General features: G+C 61.4%; 1 protein-coding gene and 1 long non-coding RNA gene across 3 annotated transcripts; one reads left to right on the top strand and one right to left on the bottom strand.

Annotated features, from left to right (window-relative positions):
• Positions 1-4,401: 4,401 nt before the first annotated feature.
• LOC128826569 (uncharacterized) lies at positions 4,402-15,622 on the top strand. Of its 2 annotated transcripts, XR_008442858.1 has the most exons (4): positions 4,402-4,416; positions 7,346-7,529; positions 13,058-13,157; positions 15,468-15,622. It is a non-coding gene; the product is annotated as an uncharacterized LOC128826569 (long non-coding RNA). The 2 variants fall into 2 exon arrangements; XR_008442857.1 differs by lacking the exon at positions 4,402-4,416 and having other exon boundaries at positions 7,330-7,529.
• A 481-nt stretch (positions 15,623-16,103) lies between these two features.
• On the bottom strand, positions 16,104-20,409 carry CHMP2A (charged multivesicular body protein 2A). The gene is made up of 6 exons (XM_054009788.1): positions 20,306-20,409; positions 18,992-19,181; positions 18,363-18,542; positions 17,914-18,044; positions 17,309-17,370; positions 16,104-16,917 (listed from the first exon to the last, which is right to left on the bottom strand). Exons 2-6 carry the CDS (start codon positions 19,157-19,159, stop codon positions 16,796-16,798), a joined length of 663 nt encoding a protein of 220 aa, XP_053865763.1. The 5' UTR covers positions 19,160-19,181; positions 20,306-20,409; the 3' UTR covers positions 16,104-16,795.
• Between the last annotated feature and the right edge of the window lie 595 nt (positions 20,410-21,004).

Here is a 21,004-nt window from a genome sequence, read left to right as displayed (position 1 = left end):
TTGGGAATTCCACCCTGTGGGGTGCCCTCAAGCCCTTTCACCCCCCCTCCAGGGAAGAGGTGAGAAAGAAAACAAAGGAAATTAGCTGTGGCTACCAGCTAATCAAACAACATGCACAAACCTCTTAGGACACCAGTAATCCAATTCTGTTCTTAAAAAAGGTAAATTTTATAAAAAACAAAAAGGGGAAAAATACATCTGGAACTTAGGCTTTTTGCTAAACCTTAGAAGAAACAATTACAAAAATTAAGCACCCAAAACAGCATTCTTGGGGGTTCAGCTTAAAGGTTGCAAGCAAACAAAAGCATCAGGGGTTAGCACAGAGGAGTCCACAAGAAAATAAACCTGATCGCGTCTAGCTAAACATTCCAAATTTACTTACATATTTGGGGGGTCAAAATAAGTAATTCTAGGTCTGATCTGATGAATTTTCATACCGGGTTCAAGCCTCACACAGCATCCCGGCTTACAGCATTGCTGCTCCGTCCCTGCAGCCCAGAGAACAGACAAAGGGAAAGTTTCTTTCCCCATTTTAAAATGTTCTGGCCTTCCCATTGGCTCTTTTGGTCAGGTGCCCACTTTTTTTTTTCTTTACCTGGGGGACTTTTTAACCCTTTACATCGGGGCGGGCAAACTTTTTGGCCTGAGGGCCGCATCAGGTTTCAGAAATTGTATGGAGGGCCAGTTAGGGGAGGCTGTGCCTCCCCAAACAACTAAGCGTGGCCTGGCCCCCGCCCCCTCATTTCTCACCCCCTGATGCCCCCCCGGGACTCCTGCCCCATCCACCACCAACCCACTCCCAATCCCAACTGCCCCCAGAACCCCCACCCCTGACTGCCCCCCACTGCCCCATCCAACCCCCCCTCTCATTCCTGACTGTCCCCCTGGGACCCCTGCCCCTGACTGCTCCCTGCTGCCCCATTCGACTCCCCCTCCTTCCTGACTGCCCCCCGGGACCCCTGCCCCCATTCAACCCCTCTGTTCTCTGCCCTCTGACCACCCCGACCCCTATCCACACCCCCACGCCCTGACCACCACTACCCCAACTCCCCTGCCTTCTATCCTACCCCACCTGCTCCCTGCCTCCTTACCACGCTGCTGGAGCCAGCCACGCACCGCGCAGCACAGAGACCAGGTCAGGCCAGGCTCTGCAGCTGCGCTGCCCCAGGAGCTCGCCACGCGCCACCCAGAGCATTGCGCCGGCGGTGGAGAGAGCTGAGGCTGTGGGGGAGGGGGAACAGCAGGGAGGGGCTGGGGTGAGCCTCCCGGACCAGGAGCTATGGGGCCAGGCAGGAGGGCCGTAGTTTGCCCACCTCTGCTTTATACGTAAAGCAAGTAACGAACAGCTACCAAGAGGGATTTTGCAGCTAACTGGCTGGCTGGGTGTCCACCAAAGAGAGCTATCCCCCCACTTTATTTATCAGAGATGGGTTCATGGATGGATGGACAGATGGGTTCATGGATGGCCAGATGGATGGATGGGTTGAAGGACAGATGGGTTGATGGAGGGATGGGTTGGTTGTTGATTGATTGCTTACAATCTCCTCCCACCTTGATGCCCTACCCCATGGGCTGTGTTTGGGGCTGGCGTGGCTGGGTTTTTCACTGCTGTTAGACAGAGGTTCCTGTTGACGTTCTTCTCCTCACAGCTGTGGCAGCCCTTGTCATTGCACCAGTACAGGGGCACGTTACAGAGCGTGCGCCATGCGTCCCATTCAAACTGCTTCCCCCCGTGTCTGTTCTGACCAAAAACCTCCTGGAAGGCCAAGGCACGGCAGTCACTGTCTATGGCACTGAAGATCCCGTCCATGAGTTCCTAGATGCGATGGTCGTCCTTCACGTCCTTCCAAGGCGCAGATCACCTGGCACTTGGTCTGGCCCCGGGCCTTGTCCAGGAGGCGGGAGATGGGGCTCACCCCATTCTGGTCCAGGCTGAGCATCAGCCACTCAGAGTGCAGGGAGTGGTTGTCACTTTTGTCAGGTTTGACGGCAATGACTTGATCCCCCTCATACAGAAGGTCCTTCTCCAGCTTGGATTCATCGCCTGGAGCTCGGCCATGGGCAGGTGCTTCTTCAGCTCACTCGGGCTGGTGCCTTTGCACATGAACTGTGGCAAGGAGATGGACACCATGTACTGACCAGTGGGGGGAAGGTGACGGGGCGATACGTGGGGGAGAGGGGGATTGGGGGAGTCTGAGCCCGGGGGGAATCACACACCGAGCACAGAGCTAATTAACATGAACTGTACAGACACCTGCATGGACCCCAGACATTCATCCTCCCCCTGCACCCTCAGGTCCCCATCTCCCCCCTACACCCTGAAAATCAAGCCTCCTAGCTCCAGGCCCCATCTCCCCCTGCACCCCCAGAATCACCGGTTCTGAGGCAGTAGCTCTAGGTAACCCTGTGATACCAGCAGACACAAGGGGTCCCTGTTGTTCCATTTGTGGCTAGGGGAGCAGGGCAGGACCAAGACACCCCCATCCCCTCTCAGGCGGGTCACTCACTGGTGGACATGATCCACGATTTTTTTGAGTGCGGCCGGGTCGATGCTCCCGGCGGTCTCTGGCCTGAAGCAGAGGAGAAGGGGCAGCAGCAGGAGTCCAGCCCTGGGCATCCGTCCCAGCACCTGCACAGGACCCCACAGCGTCAGCTTCCCCGAGCCCTGGGCACAAACCCAGAGCCCCCGACCCACATCTCCTAACCCCTGCAGTTCTACAGACAGGAGCGGGGGCGGGGGTGCCCCTGGGCAGGAAGGAGACACCAGGGTTTCCATGGGGCAGGAGACGGTGCGGGGAGGGACTCACCAGGGTTTCCATGAGGCAGGAGACGGTGCGGGGAGGGACTCACTAGGGTTTCCATGGGGCAGGAGCAGGGGGTGCCATCACTCACTGACAGAGGCTCACACCAGATCGCCAGTGATGGGCTCTCAGCTCCCAGTCCCTCTCTTTATAGACTCATTCTCCCTCCCTTCCCCCGCCCCCAACCTGGAGAGTGGCGGTGCCCGCTCCTGCTGTCCCTGTGCCCAACCCAGGGGAGGTGGCCCCAAGTGCCACTCGGCTGCTTTATTCAATATTGCCTTTAAAACAGGCTGTAACTGCTGGGGTGGGACCAGCAGATAGTGCCCCACTTAAACATAGGGGGCAGCTCACCTCTTTCCCAGCAACTGGCTCAGGCTCTCTGCAAACTCCGGCAGCTTCACTGCATCCATCACACACAGGAGATTTGTCTAGTCTGGGAGTGATTGTCTCAGACAATGGACGGGGATGGCAGGTGGCGAGGGCCAGGGCAGATGTGGGATGGGGCGTGGGGGCGTGGTGAGAACCAGGCAGACGGGGGATGGGAGGTGGTGAGGACCGGGCAGACTCATTGGCCCCAGCCAGGTGGGACTGGTTTGTCTCATGCTGGGGATGACAGGGTGAAGTTGCTGATTTTCCACCATGTGAGCAAGGCACAAAGCTTCAGCGCATCCTGGGGTCTCATCTCTCTGTCTGTGTGTCTGGCTCTCTCCCAACCTGTCCAGTCAGCCACAGACAGCTAGGGACAGGGCAGGAGGCTGAACGTGCCCATCTGTCGCTCAGCGAGATCAGGTTGCCGCTGTCTGTGCCAGCCGCACTGTGCAATGAAATGGGATGTCGGGCAGGTCCCAGCGGATGCCCAGAATCGTGCACAGATCTTGCAGGCACCGGCTCTCGTGGGGCCGAGTGAACAAGTTGTCGACTGATTTTCCGGAAAGTTTCTTTGCTCTCGGTGGTCCATGGCTTCCCGAAAGCTGCACCCGCATGGAAGTCCTGATCCTGGGGGGTTCCCCTGCTTCTTATTCTCAGGGGGTATCCGCAGGATGTGGGGAAAATGCCTTATGAACCTGCGGTGACAGCTGCAGAATCCCAGAAACGACGGTGAATCCTGTTCTTCGGGGCCTGCTCAGCGAGCGATGGCCTCATAGTGAGGGGCTGAAGGCACAGCCGGGGGGTGGGTGTTTGGGGTCACACAGCCATCAGGGGAGACCCCGGTCTGCGTGCCCCTTCTGCGCCCAATTGGTGCCCCTGGGGACTATGGGGCAAGGCGGGTTGTGCCCCTTGGCAGCTGTGTTGGTGCCTGGGCCCTGTGGGCGGTCGCCCTGGGGAGGGCGTTTATAGCCCAGCCTGGCTGAGTGTGACACTCCCTCCCCTCCCCACCCCCCTGCATCGAGCTGGCACAATCATGCCTTGAGAAATAAGCGGCTCCTTGCGGCCTTGATGGTGGCGCAAGACCTGTGAGGTCGGCAGCCTCCAGCCCCCCACGGGAGCAGCCTCTGGCGACTTCATCTCCAGCAGGGAGTGGAGAGCAGGCGGAAGCCTCCGTCCCTCCTGAGTCCCTCACCCTTCCTCCAGCCCCAGCCCTGGGACCCCGCAGGAGAATCTGGCTGGCGTCCAGGTTAGAACGAGGCACCAAGCAGAGCAGAGCTGGGGTCTCCAGCGGGCAGGAGGGAGGTGGAGCAGCACAACGAGGATTTCTCCGGGAGGGATGCGGAGAGGGTGTCTCTGGTGGGTGGGGGTGAGCAGGGATCACCGGGGGAGGCCAGGGGTAGGGGGAAGAGCAGGGGGCAAAGGAGAGAGCAGGGGGCATTGGGCAAGGCAGGGGGCAGAGCAGGGGTACATGGGAGAGGAGGGGGCACAGGGCAGAGCAGGCTGTGCAGGTCTTGTTCAGTCTGTCCTGCAGCCCCCCAACTCGACCCAGAGAAGGCTGGGAGGTGCCAGGCACCCAGACACCCTCCCTTGACCCCTGAGGGTCCCTTCCCCCAGCCGGCCAGAGCAGGGCCACAGCCGCTGGCCAGGGCTCCAGGGTGCTTGAGTCCTTGGGGAGCCAGGAGCCAGCCGCGGGAATCGGGGCTGGGGCAGCTCCCCAGAGGGATGAGGTGATTCCCCATCGCTGGGGCTCCGTGTTGCTCTCACTCTGGCTACGCCCAAGGCCTGGGCTGGACACAGGGAGCACAGGCCCGGGACTCAGGAGTCTGGCTGGACAGCCCCAGCCTACTCCTAGCCGTGGACCCCGCACTGAGGGCAGGACACTGGCTGGGCTCCACCCCCCACCCCCACCCCAGCCTCCACCCTCTGGGAGCTTCTGGTGACCGGCTGGATGTGTGGCCGAGGGGAGGGAGGCATGGAGCCTCTAACCACCAGGGGAGCCATTGGGCTGCATGTCCCATCTGCGCCCAACCAGTGCCCACGCCCCGGGGAGGCTGCGTGTGGGAGCCAGACCCCCACTGGGGCCAATGGGGCAGGATGGGACCTCCCCCCCCACCCCGTTTCAAATGCGGCTTGGGAAATAAACGGCCCCTTGCAGTGGTGAGGGTGGATCAAGAACTGTGGGGCCAGAAGGCCTCGCTACCGAGTCTCACACCATGCTTGGGGGCACACGCCCCTCCCCCCCAGCCTCAGCCCTGGGACCACTTCCAGGGGAATCCAGCTAGAACAGGCTTTGGCCTGAGTCAGAACTAGGGAACAAGCAAAGCGTGTCTCGCACGCCATGTACCCAGCATGACCACTGGGGGCACTGCTGCCCCCTCACCTATTAGCACACTCAGCATTCACACTGCATGTACCAGCTTGGCCACTGGGGGGCACTGCAGCACCCCATTAGCACACTCAGCATTCACACTGCATGTATCCAGCATGGCCACTGGGGGAGCATTGCAGGTCCCTATTAGCACACAGCATTCACACTGCATGTACCCAGCATGTCCACTGGGGGGCACTGCATGTCTCTATTAGCACACGGCATTCACACTGCATGTACCCAGCATGTCCACTGGGGGGCACTGCAGGTCCCTATTAGCACACAGCATTCACACTGCATGTACCCAGCATGCCCACTGGGGGCACTGTAGGTCCCTATTAGCACACAGCATTCACACGGCATGTACCCAGCATGTCCACTGGGGGGCACTGCAGGTCCCTATTAGCACACAGCATTCACCCTGCATGTACCCAGCATGGCCACTGGGGGCACTGTACCCCACATTAGCTGTGGCTGTGTGGATGGCAGTGTTGCATAATCCCCAAATGACTCAGCTATTCATTCTGCCCTGGGGGTGCCAAGGCCTTTCCTGTCTGTGCCAGGATCGCTCCCCTGCTGCGCCCGGCTCTGGGGTGCGGCGTGCCTGTGCCAAGGCCCCACCTGGGATGCATGGCAGGGGGAGCAGGGCAGAGGGGGTGGCATTGGGCAGCACAGGCTTCCCCAGATCTCGCTGGTTGGGCACAGCTGGGGCTGGTAGGGTGTGGGACGGGTCTGGGTTTGGGGGCTGGTTGTGGGCACCCTGCTGAACCTGGTGGAGCAGGGGAGGGTGGCAGCTCCCTGGGGAGTGCGGGAGGGAGCCCCAGTGCGAGGGGTCCATGAGCCAGCAAATCCCAGCCCACTGGAGTGTGCAGCCCCACAGCCGCACACGGCCCTGTCTGTGACCCACAGAGCTCACCGAGAGACATCCAGGCCCCATCACACCTTGCTAAAACCCTGCCTTTCCCTGCCGCACACAGCAAACAATCTGCTGCACACACACACACACCAACACCCCCTGCACACACACCCCGCAACACCCTCTGTGCACATACACACACACTCATTCCCTGCACACACACACACACTTCCCCCACAATGCCCTCTTGCACACACACAAACAATCCCTGCACACACACACACTGCAACACCCTCTATGCACACAAACACACTAACATCCCTGCACACGCTCACAAACCCCTACAATCCCTACACACACACACACACACACACAAACCCCCTGCAACACACCCTGCACACGCACACCCCAACACACCCCAATACCTCCTGCACACATGCTCACACAAACGCCCCCCACAACACCGCAACCCCCCCTGCACACGCACTAACAAACACACACACCAGGACACACGCACACCCTTTGATGAGGAGGCTGCCCTGTCCAGAGCCCCCCCGCCCCGACACCATCAGTCCCTGTTCCCACAATGCAGAGGCTGCCCCACTTCAACCCAGAGAGTCTGTGGCTGGGATCCGTGGCCTGCAGGGCTCTGTTTCCAGGGTGGGAGGTGGGGGGGCCTCCGGGCCATGGAGGGGGAAGGAGCGTCTGGGGGGCAGGTCCCCAGAGACCCGTTAGAGTTGCCACCCTCCAGGATTGTCCTGGAGTCTCCAGGAATTAAAGATTAATCTTTAATTAATGATCAAGTTGCATGATGAAACCTCCAGCCCGGGTCCCGGCTAGGTTCAGCCGGCAGTGAGAGGGGAGGGCAGGGCGAGGGGGGAGGCGTCTGGCCCAGGCCCAGCCGCTGTGCATTAACCCCGGAGCAGTTATGACATATCTCGAATACCCAAGCGCGATCCTCCACCCCCTGCCGCTGCCCGGGTACCGCTCCCGCCCCGCGCCCAGACAGACGGACAGACACACGGCTCAGCATGTCCGACAGCCCCAGCCCGGGAGGGGCCCCCAAAGGGGGGGCCCCCGATGAACCTGAGGGGCAACCCCCCTGCGCCGATCTCAAAACAGCTATGGAGAAATGGTGAGTCCTGGTGCAGCTGCCACGAGGCGGGGTTGTGGGGGGGGTGCACTGCTGGGGGGGGTCTGTCACCCCGTCCGACCTGATCCATGGGGAGCTACTGCAGGGAATGGGGGGCAGGGGCTCCAGGCAATGGAGGCAGGGGGGGATTCTTAGGGGTAGGGGTGGCAGGGCTCAGTGGGTCTGTGATCAGTGGGACAGCAGGGTGGCTCAGTAGAGTGGGGGCAGGGAGCTCAGTGGGGCTCAGTGGGTTAGGGGATGGGGGCCTTAGTGGGGCAAGTGGGGCAGGGAGGGCTCAGTGAAGTGAGGGTTCAAGGTTTTCATGAGGCAGGTGACTCAGTGAGGTGGGGAACTCAGTGAGGCAGGTGGAGGTCAGTGGGGTAGAGATTGGGGGCATTCGTGGGGCTGAGGGGCTCAGTGGGGTGGGGAGATTCATTGGGTTACTTGGGAGCTCAGTGGGCAGGCAGCTCTGTTGGGTGGGGACAGGGGAGCTTAGTGGGGGTCTCAGTGGGGTGGGGGTCTCAGTGGGGCAGAGTGTCTCAGTGGATTGGGCACAGGGCATCTCAGTGGGGTTTGGGCAGGGAAACTCAATGGGGGCTCAGTGGTGTAAGGGTCTCAGTGGGTGGGGGTCTCAGTGAGGCGGGGGGGTCTCAGTGGATTGAGCACAGGGGGTCTCAGTGGGGTGGGCACAGGGAGCTGTGACAGGCACTCCATACCCAGTGCCCTGGTGTGTGGGGCGGGGGCCCAGCCCGGGTGAGGCAGAAGGGTGGGAGCCGGTGGGTCCTGGCTCCGTGGTTCCCCAGGCCGGGATAGGCAGAGGGGCCCTCGGCGCAGGCTATGTGGTGCAGGGACCGGAAGGGAACAGCAGGACGTGGCCTCGGGCGGCCGGCCTGGAGAGAGCTCTGTGGCCTCAGGGCACCCCCAGGAAGCAGCCAGCCCAGCACCTCTCCCAGCATGACCAACCCCATGGGGAACGTGGGGGCTTCCGTGAGGCAAAGGCCCTTCCGCTTGGGAGAATGAGCCCCAACCACCCAGCGGTCCCAGACCCAAACCCCACCCCACCAGGCCCCACCATCCAGCCCCAGATACACGGGGCGTGAGAGAGAGGTGTAGTGACATAGAAAGATTGGTTGGGGGGTTAGTGAAGGGAGCTGACAGAGGGGAATGAATGAGGGGTGTGAATGGGGAGCCGGTGCCATGGGTGTGCCTTGGGAGCGGTGCCTTGTTACAAGGTGTGAATGTGGGGGCCTCGCGGGGAGGGGAGTGAAGGCAGCTGGAGTCAGTGATAGACCCGGTGGCGTATTTGGGGTTGGATGACTGGAGGGGTGTGTATGGGGATGGAGGTATGGCAGGGTGTGTATGGGGATGGAGGGGTGTGTATGGGAATGGAGGGTCATGTATGAGGATGGATGGAGAGGTGTGTATAGGGATGGATGGAGGGGTGTGTACGGGGCTGGAGGCGTGTGTATGGGGATGGCGGGGTGTGTATGGGGATGGGTGGGTCACCCCCCAGGTGCTGTCAGTCCCATCACCCCCTACTGGCTCCCCACCCCACTGTCAACTAGAGATGGGGGTGGGTCTCAGTGGGGGAACGGCTCAGCGATGGTTGGACGGGGGCTTAGTGGGGCAGGGGACTCAGTGGGGGTTGGGCAGGGAGGCGGGGGGATCAGTGGGGGTGAGGCAAGGGGGCTGGGGGCTCAGTGGGGGTCGGCACGGGGCAGGGGGATCAGTGGGGTGAGGCAGGGGGCTGGGGGCCAGCAGGGGGCAGAGGTTCAGGCAGTTACTGAGACCGTTCCCATCCCCCGGAGTCAGTCCCTCGGGATCACAGGCCCAGTGCTGGGGGGCAGGGGGCTCAGTAGGGGTTGGTGGGGGGGAAGGGTCTCAGTGGAGTGAGGCGGGGGCTCAGTGGGGGTTGGGCAGGGGGGCAGGGGGCTCAGGCAGTTACCAAAGATGTTCCCATCCCCCGGAGTCAGTCCCTCGGGGTCACAAATCCAGTGCAGTGGTTGTGTCACCCCCCTAGCCATGCCCTGTCCCCATTCACCCTCTTGCCCCGCCAAGAGTTGGTGCCATCCCCACAGCTGTCCTTGGGCTGCCATGCCCAGCTCTGGCCCCAGCACGTCCCTGCTCCCCCCTCCCCCCCGCAGGGGAGCAGACCCCATTGCTGGATCCTCACCCCCAAATAATTCCACAGCTAAAGCTGCCATGGGGGGTTAGAGCAGGGACACACCTACCCTATGGGTGCCGGATGAGGGGGTAACAGCCCAGGGCCTCATGGGGCATGGGGGCAGCACAGCAGATGGGGTGCCCCTCTCCTGGCCCCAGAGTAACAATGGAGATCCCCGGGGAGACAAGCCAGGACTCCTGAGTTCTGGCCCAGCTCTTGGAGAGGAGTGGGGTCTAGTGGTTAGAGCAGGGAGGCTGGGAGCCAGGACTCCTGGGTTCTCTCCCTGGCTCTGGGAGGGAAGTGGGGGCTAGTGGTTATAATGACGGGGGGGCGGGAGCCAGGACTCCTGGCTTCTCTCCCTGGCTCTGCCCCCGTGTGACCTTGGGCGTGTGCATGCCCTCCCCCCCACTTTGGGTAGTAATTGGGGCTGAGCGCCCCCCGCAGGGTAAGGCGCTTTGCTTGCGGTGCTGCCAAGAGTTATTACTATGATTTATAAATCCCCCGCTCACGTCTCCTGCAGCTGGGCTGAGCCAGCCAACGGGCTGCGCGTGACCCCCGGGTGCCCCCTGGCCGTGCCCGGGCCATACCTCACTCTCCCCCATGGGGTGCCCCCAACTGACTCCACCACACTCAGCCCCACGGCGCCCCACCCCGCATTGGCACGCAGGCTGCAGAGCCCACTGGGCGATGCCTGCCCCAGCAGCACCTTCCATCTCCCAGCCCCGGCTAATGTAGCTCGACAGGGGCGTGCCGTGACCCAGCACCTGGCACCATCTGCTCTGCCGGGCGCTGAGGAGGCTGGTTAATTAGTGCGAGGGGGTTAACGAGGCCACCGCGCCCTCCCCCCATCCGACCTGATCCCCGCAGCTCCACCTGGGACATGCCCAAGGTCACAGGGGAGACGGGGGCACCATAGAACCCAGGAGTCCGGCCTTCCACTGGCCTGTCTACCTGCTAGATCCCCTCCTCTCCCCGAGCTGGGGAGAGAACCCAGGAGTCCTGCTCCCAGGCCCCCACCCACGGCCGCTCCTGCTCACACACACACACTGCTTCCACCCCATCCCCAGAGTCAGCAATCCCCCGACCCCGGCACGGTGGCTGCACTGAGACACGGCCCAACGGGGCAGATGCCCCCCATGGTGGGCAACTGCCGGGACACGTGGGGCCGGCTAAGCTGCTACCAGCACGACCGCCAATGACCTACATTCGGCTCTGCCACCCCGTTTCCATGGCAGCAGGGAGCGGGCATGCCAGAGGAGGGGGAGGAAATGGAGGCTTGCCCCACAGTGCCCCCGAGAGACCCCTCTTCCACCCCCTCCTGCCCCATGGTGCCCCCGAGAGACCCTCTTCCAACCCCGCCTGCCCCATGGTGCCCCCGAGAGACCCACCCCACCCCCGCCTGCCCCACGGTGCCCCCGAGAGACCCCTCTTCCACCCCCACAGGCCTCACAGTGACCCCAGGGACACCCCCTCCAGCCCTGCCTACCCCCTGGTGTCTCAGAGAGACACCTCCTTCACCCCCTACCCCTACATAGTGACTGCAGCCCTTGCCAGCTCCCCAGGTTCGGGCTGGTGGGGCCAAGCAGAGCTGGGGCGTGTGGGCCGGGCGGCCGCGGGGCAGGAGGGCGCGGTGCTGCTGATTCAGCCCCGGCCTCATTAGCTGCGGAGAAAGGAGCTGCCGGGCAGCCAGGCGGGAGTAACGGGGAGGCCGGGAAGGGGGTGCGGGCACATGGCGGGCATTAACCCCTCAGTGGCCGGGGTGGAAACACTCTCCCTCCCCACATCCTCCATTAACCCCTCACTGTCCCTCCCCCACCACCAACCGAGACCCTGGCAATTCAGGCCCGTCACCCACCCAGCCCCAGAGGTGGTGGCAACTGGATACGCCCTGATTCCCAGACGGGGCCTTCCCCCGACACACACGTATAGTGGGTCTCAATCCCTGGCGTCCTGAGCCCCAGCCCAGGGCTTTAACCGCACAGCCTGGCTCATGGCTGGGGGAGGGGGCGGGCGCAGTGATGGGGGGCGTTTGCATCAGCTCCAAAGGGCGCCAGGCTCCAGCCCCCCCGCAATTGTGGCTCATCAGCGACCCGCCCCTGCCCTGTGACCTCCCTTCCCCCTCCCCGCAGCTCTGCGGCTGCCCCTTATCTGCAACCTGCAGCCCTAACCGACTGGTGGGGCGTCCGCACCTCCCAAGCAGCCTGGCTTTGGGATGAGAGGGATCCCGGCCTGCCCTCCCCTCGCCCAACCTGCAGGTCTGAGTCCCCTCTTATCAGCCCTAGAGCTCGCTCAGCAGCGCCCACCAGCAGATCGCAGAGCGCCTTACCGAGGTCGGTTATTCCCCATTGTACAGATGGGGAAACTGAGGCAGGGGTGGCTCACCCACTGTCACCCAGCAGGTTAATCCCAGTCCTGTGCTCTCTCCCCTAGGCCACACTGCCTCTCACTAAACTATGATTATTATTATTATTATGGTATTAGGTGTATTATGGTAGTACCTAAGAGCTCCAGTCATGGCCCAGGACCCCACTGCGCTAGGCACTGTACATTTATTATTAGGGGTATTACGGTAGAAGTAGGATCTCTCCTCCCCACCAACAGCCTGATCATGGCCCAGGACCTCACAGTCAGGGAACACGGGCACATGGAGGGACCCCGCTGCACGGGGCAATAAGATCCTATGTAGAGCACCCCTTGCAGCGCCTGCCTCCCCATTCCCACCACCCCTGGCAATGGGGCATCTCCAGCTTCGCCCAGTGCCAGCCCTCTGCTGCCCACGCATGGCCCTGGCCTGCTCTGAGCGCAGCACCCCGAGCCTGTCGCTCTCCCTGTGCCACAGCTCCCCCAGCCCCACATGGGCACCATGCCGGACCCCCGGACAGGCTGCAGGAGGTGGGGTGTGTCTGGCTAATCTAACCCACCCGCCAGCCCTCCCCATAGGCACTCCTTGCAGATAAGAGTCTGACTGGAGGGAGGCATGTGGAGGAGGGAGGGAAGGGGAGGGACGAGATAAGAGGGAGCTTATTGGTTTCCCAGCCTCTTGGTTCAGCTTTTAGGGAGGTGGGCACAAAGGATACTGGGCTAGATAGGCCTTGGGTCTGATCCAGGGGTCAGGGAGGGACCAGGATACCAGGGTAGATGGGCCCATGGCTCTGATCCAGGCGTCAGGGAGGGGGCGGGATACCAGGGTAGATGGGCCCATGGCTCTGATCCAGGCGTCAGGGAGGGGGCAGGATACCAGGGTAGATGGGCCCATGGCTCTGATCCAGGCGTCAGGGAGGGGGCGGGATACCAGGGTAGATGGGCCCATGGCTGAGAGCCAGGCAGGTTCCCCGCCCCATTTAATGACCTCTCACTGTCTTCACAGCGTGAGTGAGAACGGGGAGGAGTCGTGCAAGGAGCTGATGGAATCGTACCACGAGTGTCTCCGTGCTCTGGGCATCAAGGTCTAGCAGCCCCCCCCCACGGTGAGTTCCCCTCCCCCAGCCTCATGGGGAGAACAGGGGGAGCCCAGGGCTGGGATAGCAGGTGGCAGGGGGGGGGGCGGAGGAGTGCTATGCCCCCCACCCTGCACCACTCCCCTAAGGCCCTGCTTTACCTCAGCTGCCTCCCTGGGCAGTCCCCGAGGAGCACAGCCCCAGTCCAGAGCCACACCCCCACAGCTGGGTCCCCTCTCAGCCCATGCTTGAGTCTGGCTTGGCCTCCCCACAGCAACCCCCTGCACCCCAGTGGCTTCGGGCCCCCACAACAGTTGCCAGCCGACCGTCTCCCGGGTGATGGCACTGGAGGTACCCAGGTGCTGGAGCTGGTTGGCACATGGCTGCTGGTCCCATTGGCCGCACAGAGCAAGCGCCAGGTTTGCAAGAGACCATTTTTAAGTTAAAGGGACAACATGTTTTTGACTTAACTTTTTTAATCGTAAGAGGCAGCTACACACACACCCTTATTCACATCCACACTCCCTGGTTCACATCCACACCCCCTGGTTCAAACCTACAACCTCCCGGATTCACATCATAGAATCATAAAATATCAGGGTTGGAAGGGACCTCGGGAGGTCATCTAGTTCAACCCCCTGCTCAAAGCAGGACCAATTCCCAACTAAATCATCCCAGCCAGGGCTTTGTCAAACCTCTAAGGAAGGAGATTCCACCACCTCCCTAGGTAACCCAGTCCAGTGCTTCACCACCCTCCTAGTGAAAAAGTTTTTCCTAACATCCAACCTAAATCTCCCCCACTGCAACTTAAGACCATTGCTCCTTGTTCTGTCATCTGCTACCACTGAGAACAGTCTAGATTCATCCTCTTTGGAACCCCCTTTCAGGTAGTTGAAAGCAGCTATTAAATCCCCCCTCATTCTTCTCTTCTGGAGACTAAACAATCCCAGTTCCCTCAGCCTCTCCTCATAACTCTCGTGCTCCAGCCCCCTAATCATTTTTGCTGCCCTCCGCTGGACTCTTTCCAGCCCTTGGTGAATCCATGCTGACTGTTCCTGATCACTTTTCTCTCCTCTAAGTGCTTCAGAATTGATTCCTTGAGGACCTGCTCCATGATTTTTCCAGGGACTGAGGTGAGGCTGACTGGCCTGTAGTTCCCCAGATCCTCCTCCTTCCCTTTTTTAAAGATGGGCACTACATTAGCCTTTTTCCAGTCATCTGGGACCTCCCCCGATCGCCATGAGTTTTCAAAGATAATGGCCAATGGCTCTGCAATCACATTCGCCAACTCCTTTAGCACCCTCGGATGCAGCGCATCTGGCCCCATGGACTTCTGCTCGTCCAGTTTTTCTAAATAGTCCCGAACCACTTCTTTCTCCACAGAGGGCTGGTCACCTCCTCCCCATACTGTGTTGCCCAGTGCAGCAGTCTGGGAGCTGACCTTGTTCGTGAAGACAGAGACAAAAAAATCATTGAGTACATTAGCTTTTTCCACAGCCTCTGTCACTAGGTTGCCTCCCTCACTCAGTAAGGGGCCCACACTTTCCTTGATTTTCTTCTTGTTGCTAACATCCACTCCCGTGTTCAATTTACACCCCTGGTTCACACCTACCTTTCCTGGTCCATATCCACACACCCCCATTCACATCCACACTCCCTGGTTCAAACCTACAACCTCCCCGATTCACATCCACTCCCCTGGGTTCAATTTACACCCCTGGTTCACACCTACCTTTTCTGGTCCATATCCACACACCCCCATTCACATCTACACCCCATCATTCACATCCACACTTCCTGGTTCAATTTACACCCCCTGGTTGACATTTACAACCTTCCCTAGTTCACACCCACACTCCTACATCACATCCACACACACCCCACCCCCGGTTCACATTCACATGGTGTGGAAGTGCAGATAAGGAAAAGACAGTTGGAGTCCTCATGCACGTGTATAAGGTGTTCGATGTAGTCAGAGCAACCCCACCGTCCAGCTCCAGGCACCGGATTCCTGTGCATTTACAGACTCGTTTTGGGGCAGAAATGGATTTTTTTGTCTCACACTGATTATTTTGTTCCCCCATTTTCCATCCCAAACTCCTTCCGATGGGGAGCATCTCCAGCCCACGGTCAATTTTTGCCCCGCTGTGTTTAAAGGGAGTTTGGAAATGGAGCTCCAGGCCGGGGGCGGAGGGAAGCAGGGGGCCTGGTGGCGGGGGTAGGCGCTGCCTGGCTTTGATGGCCACTCCAGGCCAGTGGCAGTCAGACATGGGGAACATGAAGGGACCCAGGGCCGTTCCCCTCCCCTCACCAGGCTGAGCAGTTGCTCTTCTCTTGCAGGCGCTGGCGTGACCAATGAGCGCAGTGTCACCCGGGGGAGCCCGGTTGCGAGGGCGAAGCGCCGCCGAGCAACGCCAGCGGCCGTGGAGGGGGCAGCCGCTCCGGATTCAGGGGGGATGGGGGACAGGGTAATAAACTGGCAGCGTTTTACCTGGGCTAGGTGTGCGTGATCAATGAGCGCCAGCCGTACACCCCTCCAGCCTCTCCACTCAGCAGTTCCCCATAACATGCCTCCAGTGCCCTCCCCCCAACCTCCTACCCCCACTCAGCCCACCCCATCCACTATTCCTGACCCATCCCCCTCAGTCCCTTCCTGCCCAGCACTAGGCAAGGGGCACCTACCTGCCCCCAGGAACAATGATGCATCCAGGTGTGGGGGGGCAGGGCTCCAGGATCCCCTGGAGAAGGGAGATATGGGAAGGCCAGCAGCAAAGGGGGGGGCTGAGTGCTCAGAGCAGGTGAGGGGATCCCCATGGCCCCTCCTCTGCTCCAACCCAGGGGGAGGCAGCCGCATAGGACAGCTCCCCCTCAACCCCCAACTCACTGCAGAGGAGATGGGGGGGCTCTGCCTGGTCAGCCCCCCCTCTCCCCCCCCCCCCATCTATGGGGCAAGAATCAGCCAGCAGGCACCATGGATACAAATGTACAGCCTTTATTACAGCCCCTCCCCCCAGCCAGCCAGCAGATGGAGACAGGAGGGTCTCAGCGCAGCCCCCCACCCCCTGCACAGGATGGAGAGCTCCGTGCCAGGAGGGGGGTCTCCCAGCCTGTGCCCCCCAGAACCAGGCGCTAGTGAGTGCGCCCAGCTGCCCCCATCCTACAAGCCCAGCCCCCCAAAGCGCACACATATATATATCCCTGGGCTGGTAGGGCATCTGCCGACCTGCTTCTCCCCAGAGCCAGCCTCCCTCCCTCTGGGGGGGGGGGGGGGCGGGTGAATCCAGCCTGACCTGGCAGCTCCTGGGGGGTGACGGCCATTGTAGAAAAGACACCCCCCACCTGTAGTGTACTTGAGCTGGAAGCTAAAGGGTTAAGATCCCCCCAAGCCCACAGAAATGATTCCCCCACCCCCTGGACAGCCACAGCAGCCCCATAGCTGACCCCTTCCCCCCATACCCCGGGGTAGGGGACTTGCCCTCCCAAACTGGCAGGGACCCTCCACCCCACCACCTAGTCCCCCCACATAGGCAGAGGGGTGGCTGGGGGAGGTGCCCAGAGAAGGGCAGAGGCAGCAGTCGCAGCCCCTGGGTGTGGAGAGCAGAGGCCAGCAGTGGGTGGGGTACCCAGGACAGCACGGTGTGGGGAGAGAGGGGGGCAGCCCCAGCCCCTTAGTCCCGACGCAGGTTCTTCAGCCGCTCCTCCAGGTCGGCATCGGCATCCGCCAGCGCCGCGGAGGGCTCGGCCTTCTTCCCGGCCGTCACGCTGAGCGAGGCCCCCGTCGATGGCAGGTCTGCGGGGAGAGGAGGGTTAGCCTGCCCAGAGCACCCCACAGCCCCCACATCCCCCAATGAGCGAGGCCCCCATCAAGGGAAAGTCTGCGGGGGAGGGGTCAGCCCGCCCGGAGCACCCCACAACCCCCCCCCCCCCCCCGAGCGAGGCTCCCATCAAGGGAAGGTCTGCAGGGAGGGGGGGCAGCCCACCCAGAGCACCCCACAGCCCCCCATCTCCCAGGCACTGGCAGGATCAGGCAGCAAAGGCCTCCCCCACACTGCCCAGCGCCCTCGGCAGCTATGCTCCCCCATGACCCAGCCGCAGGGGGACCTGGCTCCCAGCCCCCCCGGGCCTGTGAGTGCCTCCTGCCAGAGCCCTTCCCCCCCAACACCCGCAGCTGGAATACTCACTGGAGAGCTCATCCGTTAGGGTCAGGCCCAGCTCATCCAGCACCTGGGACACCACAGCATCGCTGGGGGGCAGAGATGGGCGGGTGAGAGCAGGGACACGGCCAAGACCCCCCACACGCAGAGGGGAAAGAGCCACGCCCCCAGATAACCAGGCTGGAGAGGAGAAGCCAACACCCCACTCACCCAGCAGCCCCGGTCCCCACACACCTGGGGAGAGGTACCAGGACAATGCGCTTGGTATATCCCTGGAGCGGGCACCAGCTGGGTGAGCTCATCCCCACCCCAAGGGTGTTGCTCGGCCTAGGGAACCCCTCTGGGGGCTCAGTCTGTCACTGTCCTGCTGATGGGCCCTGGGGATGGATGGGAGCCAGCACCCCCGTGGAGGGGAAAAAAGCCCATTCCCCACCCCTCCGCACCAGCGATAGATAAGAACTGGCGCCCCCTAGGGGGAAAGGCCCTGGGGTCCCATTCCCCACCCTCCTGAGCCAGCCAGATCCCCACCCTGGGGCCAGATGGGAGCAGGCAGTCACTAGCGGGGAAAGGCCCCATGCCCCATTTCCCCTCCCCCCCGAGCCAGCTAGTCCTCCCTGCCCTGCTCCCCCCACCTCTCCTCCTCATCATCCTCGTCCCCCATGGCATCATCGATGGCATCATTCATCATCTCCTCCTTCATGTCCATGATCTCCGACTGCTTCTCAAACTCCATCATGATCTTCTGGATCTGGGGCAGCTTCAGCTGGGGGGGGAATATACAGTCACTGCCCTGGGGAAATCGATTGGACTGGCACTAAAGCGCCCCCTGCTTGGAGAGGCCAGGCTGAGGTAGCCAGGAGCCCACGCACCGTGGCCAGCACACTGCCCTGCTCCCCACAGTACCCCTTGCTGGGAGAAGTGAGGCTGAAGTAGCCAGGGACCCCCACGCATGGGTCAGAACCTTGCCCCGCACCCCACAGTGCCCCCTGCTGGGAGAGGCCTGGCTGGAGTAGCCAGGAGCTCCCCCCATGGCCAGCACTCCTGCCCCGCTGCCCAGCCCGGCTGGCAGAAGCCCACGTACCTGTCTGTTCATGGTGGCCATGGCCTTGGTGACGCCCTTCATGGCCTGGGCCATGGAGTTGTTGGACTTGAGGGTCTGGATCTTGAGCGACACGGCCTGGATGTTTGCCCGCATCATGATGAATTTCTTGACATAGCGCCGGGTTCGCACCAGGTCCTTGGCCATGATCTTCACTGCGTCCTGCCAGGGGGATGGGTTACAGCCAGAGACCCCACACACCCCCTCCCCTCATAGTCCTCATCCCCCATGCTCTTCACCACGTCCTGCCAGGGGGATGGGTTACAGCCAGAGACCCCACACACCCCCTCCCCTCATAGTCCTCATCCCCCCTGCTCTTCACGGCATCCTGCCAGGGGGATGGGTTACGGCCAGAGACCACACACCCCCTCCCCCCATAGCCCTCATCCCCCCTGCTCTTCACCGCGTCCTGCCGGGGGGATGGGTTACGGCCAGAGACCACACACCCCCTCCCCCCCATAGCCCTCATCCCTCATGCTCTTCACCGTGTCCTGCCAGGGGATGGGTTACCGTGAGGAACCCCCCCCCCCCCCATGACCCTCACCCCGCCCTGAGGGGGACAGGTTGGGCTCAAGCTAGAGATGCTCCCCCCGGCCCTGCCCCTCGCTCACCATCTGCCCCTGCTTCGCCATCTTCTTGATGTCGGCGATGATCTTCTTCTCCTGGGTCTCCAGCTTCTGCCGCTCGCGATCCATGTCCCGCATGGCCCGGTTCAGGGCCCGCTGGTTCTGCCGCAGCATCTCCTCCGGCGTCTTCCGGCGCCCGAACAGCAGGTCCATCCTGAACTGGACAAGGGGCGGCCTGTGGCCGTGGGGGACAGCAGCAGCAGCTCAGGAACTTGCCAGGAGGGAGACAGCTAGGGGAGCCCCTGAGCAGCCCAGGCTGGGAGATGGGGAGCGAATCCTTTGGATCTGACAGTGAGTGGGGCAGACAGCTGGTCAGGGCTAGTCTCCGCCCCACATCCCAGGGGGCAGGGCAGCTCTACCCCCTTGGAGGCTCAGAGCTGGGTTCTCTGGAACCAGGCTCTTCCCTGCAATGCTGGCTGGGCCAGGCTGTCTCCCTCCAGGCCATGCAATGGTAACAAGGCAGGAGTATCTCTGGGGCTGGCTCCATCATCTACAGCTGTCTTGGGTGCACAGGGGGCTCCCTCTGTCCCGTTCCCCCCTCCCCCCCAGCACTTTTCTGGGTGCACCCTGCCACAACTTCTGTGCATTTCCCACCAGCAGCCCAGCCTGTCCCGACACACCCAGGGCACTGCTGTGCAGGGCCGGCTCCAGGGTTTTGGCTGCCCCAAGCAGCCAAAAAAAAAAAAAAAGCCGTGATGGCGATCTGCGGTGGCAATTCGGCGGAAGGTCCTTCGCTCCGAGCAGGAGTGAGAGACCGTCCGCCGAATTGCCGCCGAGCAGCTGGAAGAGCCGTCCCTCTCCGAAGGGGCCGCCCCAAGCACCTGCTTGGTAAGCTGGTGCCTGGAGCCGGTCCTGCTGCTCTGCCAGTCCCAGGGTCAGGCCCAGCCCAACTGGACCCTTCCCTGGCCCAGCAGATCCTGGGAGAGGAGCCAGACCCAGCTGCAAGCTGCACACGCAATAGGGACCTGCCTGGCGACCCCGCCTGGGCATGGGGGGCACTGTGAAGGGGGCTGGCTGCCTCTAAGGGAGGAGAGGTGACAGAGCAGTAGACAGCTCCGTTGGAGGGAGGGAACCTGGACCTCACCCCAGGGAGACCCTCCCCGGCCACACTCCATTCACGCACCTCCACAGACAGGACAACCTGCTCTGCAGGAGCCGAGCCGGGCACAGACCCAACCCCATTGATTTGGGGCCACAGCTGATCCCAGCTGCTAGCAGCGCTGCCCCTGAGAACGAAGGAGAAACACTACCCCCAACCCCGGGAGGCGCTCAGGGCCAGCCAGCCAGCACAGTACTCACCCAGGGGAGAAAGCAGGCTCGTTACAGGGGGTGGCGGCTGGAGGAGGCAGGAAACGCTGGAGTCAGGTGCGCACACAGAGCGAGCTGCAGAGACAGGAGGGGGAAGGTTAGTGGTGGTGGAAAGGTCTCTCTGAGGCCTGGGTTTGGAGTCCTGCTCTGGCTGGACACGCTGCCCAGTGCCACTGCAGGAGAGGGCACAGCCCCGGTGGCCTAGGAAGGGTTATGCCCCCAAGACCCCCTGCTGCCATCACACTGCTCCAGGCCTCAGCCCCCACGCCAGGCTGGATACAAATCAATCATTTTTGCTGAAATCAGATTTTTTAATTTAAACCAGAGTTTGTTTTATTTTGTGTGTTAAATTATAATACATTTTTCTTTTTAAAACAAAATCTGAATTTAATACGAAGTATGTTAAGGCCTAAACTTATGATAATCTCTTCAAATGCTTAAATACCAAGTATATATGCTGAACCCACGAGCCTCTACCAAAAAGGTTGCATTCAAAGCAGTTTTTCTACACAAAGAATCGGGGGGTGGAGGATATCCAACACCTGAGGTCAAGCTTTATAAATACAGCCCAATGGCTCAGCCAAAGTAATTATAGACTCAGACTTCAAGGTCAGAAGGAACCATTGCAGGCCACAGAACCTCGCCCACCCACTCCTGTAATATCCCCCTAACCTCTGCCTGAGTTACTGA

Source organism: Malaclemys terrapin, chromosome 20, assembly GCF_027887155.1.
Source record: "Malaclemys terrapin pileata isolate rMalTer1 chromosome 20, rMalTer1.hap1, whole genome shotgun sequence".
Lineage (NCBI taxonomy): Eukaryota > Metazoa > Chordata > Testudines > Emydidae > Malaclemys > Malaclemys terrapin.
The sequence above is the reverse complement of the archived record's forward strand: the minus strand, read 5'-3'. Positions and strand labels throughout refer to the sequence as shown.

Coding starts and splice junctions, on each gene's coding strand:
- CHMP2A (XM_054009788.1), bottom strand. CDS start 19,159: ATGGACCTGCTGTTCGGGCGCCGGAAGACGCCGGAGGAGATGCTGCGG. Junction 18,045..18,362: donor TGGCCACCATGAACAGACAG/GTACGTGGGCTT, acceptor TTCCCCCCCCAG/CTGAAGCTGCCCCAGATCCA. Junction 16,918..17,308: donor CCTAACGGATGAGCTCTCCA/GTGAGTATTCCA, acceptor CTCTCCCCGCAG/ACCTGCCATCGACGGGGGCC.